General features: G+C 37.3%; 1 protein-coding gene across 20 annotated transcripts in view; it reads left to right on the forward strand.

Annotated features, from left to right (window-relative positions):
* TRDN (triadin) overlaps window positions 1–12,723 on the forward strand; it is a 254,540-nt gene that overhangs the window by 212,509 nt on the left and 29,308 nt on the right. For 15 of the 20 annotated variants that reach the window (XM_068416426.1, XM_068416458.1, XM_068416432.1 and 12 more), the window contains 6 exons: window positions 474–491; window positions 2,211–2,258; window positions 3,082–3,102; window positions 7,880–7,915; window positions 8,128–8,172; window positions 9,715–9,762. In XM_068416426.1, the coding sequence (XP_068272527.1) occupies window positions 474–491; window positions 2,211–2,258; window positions 3,082–3,102; window positions 7,880–7,915; window positions 8,128–8,172; window positions 9,715–9,762 (216 nt within the window). The remainder of the gene's footprint in view (window positions 1–473; window positions 492–2,210; window positions 2,259–3,081; window positions 3,103–7,879; window positions 7,916–8,127; window positions 8,173–9,714; window positions 9,763–12,723) is intronic. The other 5 variants (XM_068416442.1, XM_068416509.1, XM_068416480.1 and 2 more) reach the window with 3 other exon arrangements.

Here is a 12,723-nt window from a genome sequence, read left to right on the forward strand (position 1 = left end):
CCCCTCTTTCCTTAACAAACATTTTATAACGATATGAATTATCGTCTGGAGACGATTAGCGCTCTCCTGACTAAAAGTATAGACCAATGTGTTCTCGATGTTGCAAATCAGTTGAATCCCATCAAAAATTTCCAATCATCTGTTGACTGGTCTGGAGCTACTTCTGATTTACACTGTTATACAGGGATAAATGGTCCTGGAATACATAAATCTGTTACTGTGCTAAATGACAGGATACTGCGTTATTTCAGCAGGATGTGATATCTAGTGGGAGTTACAAAGGTCTAAACGTGTCACAGCCTACCTGTACTTTAGGGGCTTGAATGCTGCGCATCTTTAGATGAGTGGGGGAAGCTAAGAACAAGTGAGAACTGACTGTCACAAAAATAATTGAATATTAAAAAGAAAAAAGAAAAGTAGAATATCTTTTCTCTTTGTAAATATTACAATTTACCTTCTTTTGTCTTCTGTAGTCCAGGCGAAACCAGCAAGTACGTGCTACCTACTTTGATCAGAAAAATTCCTGTAAAATATCTTGATATGTGTGGCTTTTTTGACTTTAACATACGGAAACTGTCCCTTAGCAATTTCTAGTTTTGCTTAAAATTATAGTGTCTTTATCACCATGCCTTCCATTATTTTCATTTAACATACTACCTTGTCATTGCTAATTAAAAGTCCATTTGATATAACCAATTGCTTCAGCACAAGAGTCAACTCATTCTGTGCTTCCCATATCACAAGTCTTAACAAAAGAAATTAATACATGAATGACAAACTTTTTAAAAATCACTGTTAACAATTAGTTGGGTTGAATAGATACTCCTGCTGAATTAAAAAGAGCAAAAGGCAGACATCATCACGTTTTCTTCCTAATCACATATTTTTTAATATAACTGCATCTAGAATTTTTCTCAGTCAAAAAGAACTGAAGAAAGAGTCCATACATTAAATTGCCATGTAGCCTCCTTGTTAAATTTCTATATCTTTCATACCTTCAGCATGCAAGGTAAACTGCAAAAGTAAAAAAAAAACTATTCAGTTAAGTCCCCAAATACCGCCACACTCAAAAAAAATCCCAGATATGGGAAAAATATCACTCTTCACTGACATAAGTTTTAATTCCCACCTCATAAAACTGTTTCCCATTTGAAATTTCTTATCACATCTTCATCTTAGCATTTACTGGCATATATCTTCACCTGAAATCACAGTTGCCAGGAGTTCAATTATTAATCTAAGTAGCAGAAGGGCTGAGGTATATTGCCCTTCTTCAAGGGCACGCACATTTTCAACTTTTTCCACTTTACAGACCACATTTGTGTCCCTGTTGCTCAAAAAGAAATTGATGCACAGATTTTTAGCTGTGGGAAACATCATCTGGAAACAAGGCCAGCATAGCTGTCCACTGATTCCTCAGCTCTCAAATGTGTTGTGGCCCCTATTTGCATGCATTTGGCATAGCTGTTACTCTTCAGTGAGGTCTGTGGTGTGTTTTTTTTTCAATTCCTTTTAAGCAGATGTGACTGTTGTATAAGTTATGTAGTAGTAGACCTTTTTTTAAAAAACAAAGCTTCTTCATCTTTTCTATTTTCAGCATCCTAAAATAAATTCTCATTTTTTCAGTAATAATTATGAAATAGAAAAGAGAGTGAGGGAAAAAAAAAAAAGATGCATTGCTGCACTGCTTAACAAGCAGTGCTAGTTCTCTAATTTTCCACAGTGAGATGTAATTTATTCACATGGAACAGAATGTGTTCAAGACTTTGGGAATTCAGCTCAAGTATGTCTGACTCAACAATGTAAACGACACGTAAATGGTTGCTGTGTTTGCTCCTTACTCTCCTTTCAAATAACAAAAATGGAAAATGGATACAAATTACATTTCAGAAATTGAGGGGAACCCCTATTAACTGACTTCTTCCTTAAGATACAGGCATAATTCTTAGTAACGTTAACAGTAGCTATATGTGTGGAGCTACATGCAGTACTACTGAAGCTTGCTATTTTGAGGCAGACCCCTCAGTGCATAATCTGTTAGCAACTAGCCACGTGGCTTTTTTTCCAAAATAACATCATGAAGCAAGATAAAATGAATATTTATTCCTGAAAAATATGTATGCAATCCTTCTTAGTTAAAAAAGGAAAGACATACAAAATGTAACTTAGAAACATTATGGCAATTTTTTTATGCTGTTTCTTTTATCTAGAGCATGAAGCAGTCAGACATGAAAAAGATGTTCCACCTACAAAACCAGGTAGGCACTCCTGCATTTTATGCATAAATTATTTTTGAAACTGTTATTTAAAGAAATTGCAAAATACAGTTGTATAAGACAAATGTCAAAATCATGGCCCTGTGATATATTTTGCTGTATATAATGGCCTTGACGTATTGTACCATAGCTAAGGTAGCACAGTACGTATTTGCAATGCTGGTTGTCATTTTCTGAGGATATATAAAGGTCAAATTTCTACTACTGTAATTCCACCGGTGTCAAAGAAGTTATGCCAGCAAAGAATTTGAACTGTTTTCTGAAAGTACTTGCTTTAAACGCCTTAATTTTGCTAATTATTTTGGGTATCTGCCATTTATTTGGACTTCACAGACTTCCTGTATGAGACAATTTCTCAGGACCAGCAACAGTTTAATTTTCCTCCATAGCAGGGATTATATGATATACTATTCAGATTATGACCTGGCACTATCCATTGTCTGTGATAAATGTCTCTGCATATCATAGCTCCTATGCAGCCTCACTTGTACAAGATAGAGCAAAATTACTGCAGGTATAGGAAGCAGCACTGTTCGGTTTCACTGTGAAGCAATCCATGGGTTTAGAAAATGTCTTCTCCATGCTTCTCAGTGAAAGGAAAGCACAGCAATTATCATGTGTAGATGAGAACATCCCCACTACTATTATCCCTCAATAGATTGTTATTAATTACTGTGAGATTCCTAAAAATTATGTTTTGATATGCAGTAAATACATAGAACAAATGAAGTCATTCTCTGCCATAACAGTATTATGCTGCAGCTGACTGTTCTGACCATTTTTCTTTCCTCTTTCTACTTCCCAGTCAAACTGAAAAACACTGCAAGTACGTGTCATGTCTTGTTTCCTGTGTAATATAAACCTTCTTTTCAGATGCATGTTGTCTCAATTTGCATTTTTGCAATTATGTCACATTAGATAATGCTATTTTCTTGCTTATACTACAGATACTCTTGTACTCAGTCTGCTTAGTAACAGCTGAACACACCAAAACTAAGTACATTTATAATTTAATATTGTGAAGCTTCAACGCTCAAACTCTGTTTGCAATTTTTACTTTTTATAAAATTGAAGTAAATTATGCTAGTAGCATAATTGATGCTCTGGTGGTTTTAGATGAGTGCAGACACATAATTTATTTTTATGTAAATACATTGTTTATTAAAAATAAAAAATGTCATGTAGCATAACTGAAATAGACAACCTTTTCATTACTTCTTTTACCATTTGGATCACTTCTTTCATGGATTTACAGAGCATGTTCTTGGCCTTGTTTCAATACACTTTTTTTCCCTAGTTGAATAAAAAACTAAATTAAATTAAAGAACAGAATATTTCCATTTTAGATGAGTTTAAAGAGGTTAAGGTAAGTAAGACTTCTGAATAGATAAAGACTGGGATCTATACTTATCGTGGCAAGTTATTGCATGTTACATACTGCAAATCATTATCAGAGAGCAATCAGAAAGGCAGGGTTTACACTGCATCCTTTGAATTGTGAAAATGTTGAAGTATGGACCTTCACAGATGAATTAATTGTAGCCTCTTTAGCCCAGGACCTCTGTTTTCTTTTTCATACTGTCCTTGGCACATCAAGACCAAACTATGTGTTATTCTGATGCAAACTAACCTATAATGATTGCCCAAAACCAAGGCCAGGCTTCATGAGACACAGAACTCTTCCTGCTCCAGGTCAGAAGCTGGGAACAAGGCAAGGCAAACTGATCCCATTAAGCTTCCTAAATTAGTCTTCTGTGTTAGGTGCTTGAAGTTAGACAAGATGAATTGAATACTCACTCTTAAACACCTGGCAGAAGACACTTTGACATTCTGAACCCCAGATCCAAAGGGAAAGGGGGAACATGAAGCACCTGAAGTGTGCCAACACTGAAGGATCTCCTGCAATCCTGAATTGTAGTGTTCAGTTTTCAAGTCATCACTGCAAAATTATAACTCCCTGTGAAGCTATTGGTGGATTCATTTCCATTTTTGCCGGTATTTTAAGTAAATTTTCCTCTGTTTGATTGCATTGTTCAGATTTGTTCAGTCTTATGTTCACTGGATCTCTTCACTGACATTTTGTGTCTTCTGCACTGATATATGAGACCCACTGATGACACTCTCTTCCATTAGAGAACCTGCAGAGATTTAAGTAACTCATTCCTCATGCTTCCTGAAATAAGGATAATTTTAACTCAAAATCACTGTTACAATGCTTTTTTATCAAGAGCTGTATTACCCTGGCATATTGCGAATATAAGGAACTGACAAGATATTTTCCCTTGACCTTTGCAGAGGGGTATTTGTACCATGTTCTTGAGCTTATATCCTGCTGCTTGAAATCATTATAAAGGTTAACAGTGCCTTTAGAAAAGGAAAAGAAAAAAAAAAGGAAAAAAGAAAAAACAGGAACAGGCAGACCTATGACTATATACAAAATAATTCTGTTTACCTATTTTGAGCTAACCATCCATGAATACATCTAGTTCAAGATTTTAAGCACCAGAGCTATCTATTTTAAGTTACGTTTTCCACTCTAAGAAGAACACTTAGTTGGATCACTGCCTTCTTTATTTCTAGAGCTCTGTATAGCTTCGCTTCATATATTTCCTAGCCAGGTGTACAGTATGCTTGCCATAACATGAACATAGCTATCATGTAATTCAGCATGAGATGTAGCCATGGACACAAAATACTGATTTTGGAGTTCAGGTCTAGTAGGAATGTAAAATAAATCTATACACTTTTCCTGGGCCAAGTTTATTCACACATTACATCTTGTGCAGTCTTACTGTGAAAGTAAATGGGGTTTAAACCAGTAGGGAGATTGTATCATTAAATGAATGACAGGTTACAACCAGAAATACAAGGCTGAGCTCGAAAAGTCCCCAAATTAACAATAAATATATTTTTATAGCAGCCTACTATGTGAATTATTATGCAATTATAAAAGTAATTAGTAAACTATCTAATTTTTCACTATTTCTGTTTTAGCACTCAGAAGGGTCTTTGACAGCAATTGGTCCTATATCAAATTTGAATGTGTAATGAAACTCAGAATTTACTCCCTGCGTACTGACTAAAGACTCTCAAATTGTGAGAGATTACCTTGAACAGAGGACAAAACTGGTGGCATTTCTTACTCATGTAAGAAGTAATACCAACCTGTGTTTTGCAATCAAGAGGAATAACTCAGTTAAGGAGTGACAGAATGAACCCCTTTCCTAGATTTAGAACCTCAGAAAAATTTTTTTTTTTATTGTGAAAATGAGAAGACATATTAATCCCTGCGTCATGATGCAGTAATATATCAGCTTTCAGCAACTATGAGCATGATCATAAGCCGAAATGTAAATATTAGAGGATGCAAGCATGCTAGGATTTAATAGCAGCAAAACCGGCCTTTGCTGAATGCCTCCAGTGTCTAAGTACTGAGCACTGACATTTATGAGTCTCCTTATGAACAAAAACCTGAATGAAAGTTTCCTGGGATGTGTTAGTGAAAACCATGCTTAAATTCTGAGTCTTCCTGTTGAAAAAGCATCGACTGAAACATTTTCACCTTGGTGTGAGCTGTAGAACCTCATGTTCACCTGAAGCCAAAACTTAGCATGAGAAAAATACAGAGATAGTTTGATCAAAGGAGACCTTGAGAAGCTTTGTGAGCATATTCTCTTTTATCCAGCTCTAGGTTCAAAGAATAAAGGTTCTGCCTGACTAGTGAGGTTATTCTCTTCCCTTAAAATTGGGTTCTAAACCCAATTTATTATTCTAAAATAATTATTCTAAAATTATTATTCTAAAATAAAACTAGGACTAATGAAGTAGTGATGTGTAAAAAATTCTTGGATTCCAAATCACAATTTAATTAAATCCTTTGATTTAAAAAGAGTAATGATGGTTTATACCAGGGAATTTCTATCCCATTACATTGATCAATTTTCTTTAATTATTATGGGTATTATATTAGCATGGGAATATACACTTCTTTTGTGCTAGGTGCTGTGCAAAGACATAGTCAAAATTTTTCCAGATCTCAAGAGCTTTTACTTTTAAAAGGCAAGGCAAACTGATAATGCAGGAGAAACAGTTATACAGGGGTGAATGCCAGCTATTCAAGGTCAGTGTCAGTCTTTGGATGGGATGTGTGGATGATAAGAAAAGAGAGGTAACAATTAAACTGAATACATTTTTTTGAAAATAGCATAGTCAGCTATAACCTTGAATGCACATTTAAATAGAACTCTATTTAAACATTTGCTTGCCGGAAAGCTTTGATTGGCACAGTGTTTGCATTTGCAGAAACCATTGCATGCTGGATTATAGTACTTCAAAGAGTGGGACTCTTAGCATTCAGTGTGAAATTCTGTGCACATGCCTATTGTTAAGGCACATTTCCTTGCAAATTAATGTCCTGCAGAAAAGTTGCAGATGAAAGAGATCTATTTAATTGGTTACTTTCCCTCGTATTCTTTTCCTTCCCCCTTCCTCTTCATTTCTGATTACTTTCCTGGAATGCCAACATGTGAAATCCCAACAGCAGGTGTATATTACATTTCTCTGGTATGTCTTATGGAAAGAATTAATGAACATACCAGTGCTGATTAACACGTATTGTTCATCAACAATGAACAATGCTAATGTAAACCAGCATTGGTAAAATGACAGCATTGCAGCTACGCAGTTCTTTACCAAAGACTGTTCCGATCGGCTGATTATTTTATTCTCACAGTTCATCTTCTGCAGCATATTTTGGTGAGCTAGACACAAGTGATCAGCACTTAGCAAGCTAGGGTTAATCATATAACACTTGCAGCAGAAGACATTGAACAAAGTGTTATTACAACTGGCTGGACAATAGGAAGTGAAAATGAACAATTTGACGGCAGCCTGCCAGTTTTCTGCTGTAGTCAACAGGGAATACTGAAATGGGCTCAGACGCCTGAAGCAATACACCTCACTTAATGTCAATCTGCCTTGTTGAATGGAGTCACAAACCAAATGTCTGTGTTTGTGGGCTGGGGAAAAGGATGCTGAAAAGGAAAAAAAGCACATGTTCTAAGTGAATGTACAATTAGAGAAAATTAAACTCAATAAAATAAATCAGAATCAACTGCTGTAGGACTTCAGAATGGTCACATTTGGTGGTTCTAAAGATCCATCTAGCTCCATATCCTGGGTGGGTTTTTTTGTTTATTTGTTTCAGATGACTGAGATTGCTTCAGGAAAGAGGGTAAGAAGCAGGCAATAGGCAGAGGGATCCTTACCCGGTGCATTTTGGCCACCAGTAATTGGAGAATTCCGGCAGTAGTTAGGGAACTACAGTGCCTAAAGCCTTTATCAGGAGTTTCAAACTCTGCAACCAGCAGTATTCAAACAATTTCCAATGACTTCTCAGAAAGCCCAGAACTGCTAGTGCCACTAAGGGTAGCAGCCACTTTTGTAGATTAGATACATTGTATACATGCCATGAGACATATTTACCAAAGTTATTATTCCAGGGAAATTATTACCGCGATCAGCTTTGTGCAATGTACTTATGGTAAAATCCCCATATTTCTGTTGCCTGTCACTTAATGTTGTTTCCTTGCAAATCTTTCTAGCCATGAAAAAAACAAAGACAGTTAAGGAAAAAGAAGGTAGGAATTTACTCTGTGTGTGCATATGTATGTAGAAGTTCACAATAAATGAGTAGTATTAGATTAGAGTTTTGCATGTATTGCTATTTGAAACAACCCCTAAAAGATCTGTGTTAATTTTCAAAGAATTTTATTTTAAAACTCTAGGTAATGATCTGTTCAGAATTCAGTCAATTTACCAACCTTGAACTGTGTTACTTTTTCCTTGCTAGAAAAAAAAATTGAGAAGAAACACCTGAAAGATGGAAAAAGCAAAGGTAATAAAGGGATGAAAATCTCTGCAAACAGCAATGAAAATGCAAACATTAGTTCTTTTCATGGGATTGGAAAGAGGAGCTTTGATAGTCATCCTAAATATGTGCAAGTGAGCCAAAATGATGAAATTGTGCATAAATCCCTGGTAACTGAATGTCTGATGGCTTCTTTGCATGTGAGTATCAAGGATTACATCAGCACACCCAATCTGGCTGCAGCAGTGCCCTGCCTGTGACCCTCCCTGGCTGGTACAGCATTAGCCTGTCTGCAGGGTCCTCCAGCACTGTATCCATGGATGAGTGGATTAGTAGTCCTCCCTTAGTCTGCAGTTATGCTCTAGAGTGAGGTAGTGCAAAGTTCAGCTCCATAGCTTGTGTGATGCTTTAAATGACCAGATTCATATTGTAGAAGAACTACATCGATAACAAGAAACGCTTTTTACACATAAGATATACTTCATGATCACCTATATTCTGACTAACCTGTTGGAAACAGCACTGCCTTGATTGTTTCCCTACAGTAATATGCAGACAGAGAAAGCTTCTGTGTCCTGGTTTGGCCCAAACCAGGCCAATTAGTCTTAGAGGAACCAAGGTCACTGCTAAATTCCTCACTGCTTATGAGTGAAGAGCCGAAGGGGGGTCGCATCTGCAGGGAGGAGCAGACAGGGCAGGTGACCCAAGATTGACCAAGGAGGTATTCCATCCCATACACGTCATTCTCACTTTCCTATTTATCTCTAACCCACTGCCTCCTGGAGGTGGGGTTCAGGAGGGAGGGGCCCTCCTGTCTCCCACTGATTGGTACCAGCTTTGCCAATTCTCCAGTTAAAAGCCTGCAGGTGTGATGGCAGGGGGAGCTACTGCATTTTCCCCTCTGCCCGTGCTGGGGGGAGCAACTTTGCCTGAGGAGGATTTCCAAGCTCTCAGTCTTGGTTTTGGATATATTTGTATATATTTGATTATTTCTATTATTACTATTATACTCTTTTTCATTACTATAGTTTATTAAAACTGTTTTAACTTTCCAACCCGTAAGTCTCTCTCCCTTTTCCCTTTCCCTTCGGGTGGGGGGGGGGAGAGGGTTAACAGAGAGCATCTGCCACTGGGTTAATAGCTGGCCCAGCTTTAAACCGTGACATTCTGCTATACCTCTGAAGAGAATTAGTAGCAATAAGTTACATTAATTTATTAAGCTCGTGGTCTAAGACATAAATGTCTTCTCTACATTTGTTAAAGACAGTGACTTGCATATAAACATTGTATATTGAAGTCCTGGAACCTCAAAAGATAACAGTTAGTTTTACTGGTGCAAGTTTGTTAAACTAATATCTAGAAGCAGTTTGCTTCTATGGTTTTACCAGACATAAAATTTCTATGTTTAAATAATTTACTAAGAAAGTTTCATTTAAAAAAACAATCTGGTTTATAGAGATTCCTATCTGTAAATTGATTCCAAGAAACTGTCATGTTTCATATTGAAATTTATTTAAATATTTTGGCCTGAAACTGAAGATTAATTTATCACTATGTTTTATTCTTTAGGAGTCCCACCAGTAAAAGAAGCTCCAAGACAACACAACCTGACATCAGGTACATGATTTTTCCTTTATTGTAAAGGAACTTGCTTTTCCTTTCTGAAATTTTCCTTTTTGTTTTTTGTTTGTGGGGAGTTTCTTGTAAAGGAGGTCACACTTGTAATCTTTCCACAGCTGTCATTCAAGTCTAGGGGACAAGGTGTGAGGCAAGCCAGGTACATCAAATTCATATTCTTCCTGTGGAGAATGATTTGCTCAAATGGTATTGCTTTACCACCTTCCTAAACTTTTAAGCATATATTCAGCTACTTACTTTATAAATCAAGTGGCCTGTAATTAATTTGGCAGTGCATTATTTAAAACAAACATATGCTCCTCATAGAAAATCTGTTCCATAACAAAACCATATAAGGAGAAGCATGTTCAATTTATTTTCTCTCACATTAATGAGTATTGTCTCCCATCACTGTGTGTCCTCTACTCCAACTCACCCACAAAAAGGGTGAATAAGGGTAGGGCATCTTAGGAGGAAATCTCTCTGTGTTGTGTTATTGGCTAGCTCTGTGTTTTTCCTAGTTTACAGTAAAAATAAAAATATGTTCCAGATTCTTGACTAGTACAAATTAATGTCTATGAATTCAGTGGAACTGCACTGATTCAAGACAGACAAAGACTGAAGTTTTTAATCTCACCTGTGAGGCGTAACTGGTTTACAGAGAAAATATGAACTAAATATTAATACAGATCCTCCTAGCACAACTTTGGTGTCTCAAACTACTGATGAAAGAATTTCACCTCTAATTGTCCAGTCTGTTTTGGTATATACAATTTTTTTTACCTCTTTTGCTATAAGTAGAATGCTTTAGAGCCCTACAGGGGCTCTAAAGACACATATATGTGTAATACTTGTGTAGCTACATGTATCCATGTATTTAGAAATATCTACTTATTGATGTGCATAAAACTAAAATATTTGAATAATAATAAAACTGGTAGCTAGGTATAAAACAAGTACACAGCAATCTGACATCAAGGAAGAGAAAATGCAAATGAAATGCTAAGATCAAGCATCCAAATGTTAGCCTGTGTATTTGTATGAAAATATTTGCACACACTGCTCACAAGACTTTGTTGTATAAGGGCAACAATATTTACATATAAGAATGGCTTAGCTCTTTTATTTCTTCTTTTTTTTTATTCAGGAATACCAAGTTTTAGAGTCATCTATAGACTTTAATTCCTCTAAATGATTCTGTTGTTAACTGATAGATATAGAAGATAGAATCTATGCCAGCAAAAAGTTATTACTATTTTATTAGTATAGGATTCATATAAATCAAGTAGTATAAATAAGATCATAATAAATAACCAATAAGTTAAACCAAAGATTTTGCCAGTAGAGAAAAGAATTATCCTATGGAACCTATGATAGCCTTTTATGAGGACATAACCCGGTGGATAGATGATGGTAAAGCTGTGGATGTGGTCTATCTTGATTTCAGTAAAGCGTTTGACACGGTCTCCCACAGCATCCTCGCAGCTAAACTGAGCAAGTGTGGTCTGGATGATCGGGTAGTGAGGTGGATTGTGAACTGGCTGAAGGAAAGAAGCCAGAGAGTGGTGGTCAATGGGATAGAGTCCATCTGGAGGCCTGTGTCTACCGGAGTCCCTCAAGGGTTGGTGCTGGGACCAGTTCTATTCAATATATTCATTAATGACTTGGATGAGGGAATAGAGTGCACTGTCAGCAAGTTCGCTGATGACACCAAACTGGGAGGAGTGGCTGACACACCAGAAGGCTGTCCTGCCATTCAGAGAGACCTGGACAGGCTGGAGAGTTGGGCGGGGAGAAATTTAATGAAATATAACAAGGGCAAGTGTAGAGTCCTGCATCTGGGCAAGAACAACCCCATGTATGAGTACAAGTTGGGGACAGACCTGTTGGAGAGCAGCATAGGGGAAAGGGACCTGGGGGTCCTAGTGGACAGCAAGATGACCATGAGCCAGCAATGTGCCCTTGTGGCCAAGAAGGTCAATGGCATCCTGGGGTGTATTAGAAGGGGTGTGGTTAGTAGGTCGAGAGAGGTTCTCCTCCCCCTCTACTCTGCCCTGGTGAGGCCGCATCTGGAATATTGTGTCCAGTTCTGAGCCTCTCAGTTCAAGAAGGACAGAGAACTGCTAGAGAGAGTCCAGCGCAGAGCCACGAAGATGATTAAGGGGGTGGCACATCTCCCTTATGAGGAGAGGCTGAGGGAACTGGGTCTCTTTAGCTTAGAGAAGAGGAGACTGAGGGGTGACCTCATTAATGTTTATAAATATGTAAAGGGCAAGTGTCATGAGGATGGAGCCAGTCTCTTCTCAGTCCTTGACAGGACAAGGGGCAATGGGTACAAGCTGGAACACAGGAGGTTCTACATAAATATGAGGAAAAACTTCTTTACGGTGAGGGTGACCGAACACTGGAACAGGCTGCCCAGGGAGGCTGTGGGGTCTCCTTCTCTGGAGACATTCAAAACCCGCCTGGATGCGTTCCTGTGTGACATGATCTAGGCAATCCTGCTCCGGCAGGGGGATTGGACTAGATGATCTTTCGAGGTCCCTTCCAATCCCTAACATTCTGTGATTCTGTGAACAAAATTCCAAATTCAGTGTAAACCAAGAATGTACTAAACCTTGTCTGCCAGTGGACTTTCTCCTGCACACCACAATCCTGCAAAGGTTGCATCTTTCAAAAACCACGTTACTGTGGCTTTTATTTACAGTAATTGTTATGATTTTTTAATTTAATTGTACATTATCATTACACAATTATTCTTGACCGGATGTTTCCTAAATCATAAACAGCTCTTCATAACTGGCTTTGCAAACAGAACTTACTACGCAAATATTTCAATCTATTCTTTGTCCACTAAAAAGGATAAGTCAGTTTTCAGACAATGGATAAAAGGTTTCTAGAAGGACGTCAAAGTGATTTCTCTTTATGAATCCTATTTTTTAGTATTTGCTCAAATTGAGA

This window comes from Nyctibius grandis, chromosome 1, assembly GCF_013368605.1.
Source record: "Nyctibius grandis isolate bNycGra1 chromosome 1, bNycGra1.pri, whole genome shotgun sequence".
Lineage (NCBI taxonomy): Eukaryota > Metazoa > Chordata > Aves > Nyctibiiformes > Nyctibiidae > Nyctibius > Nyctibius grandis.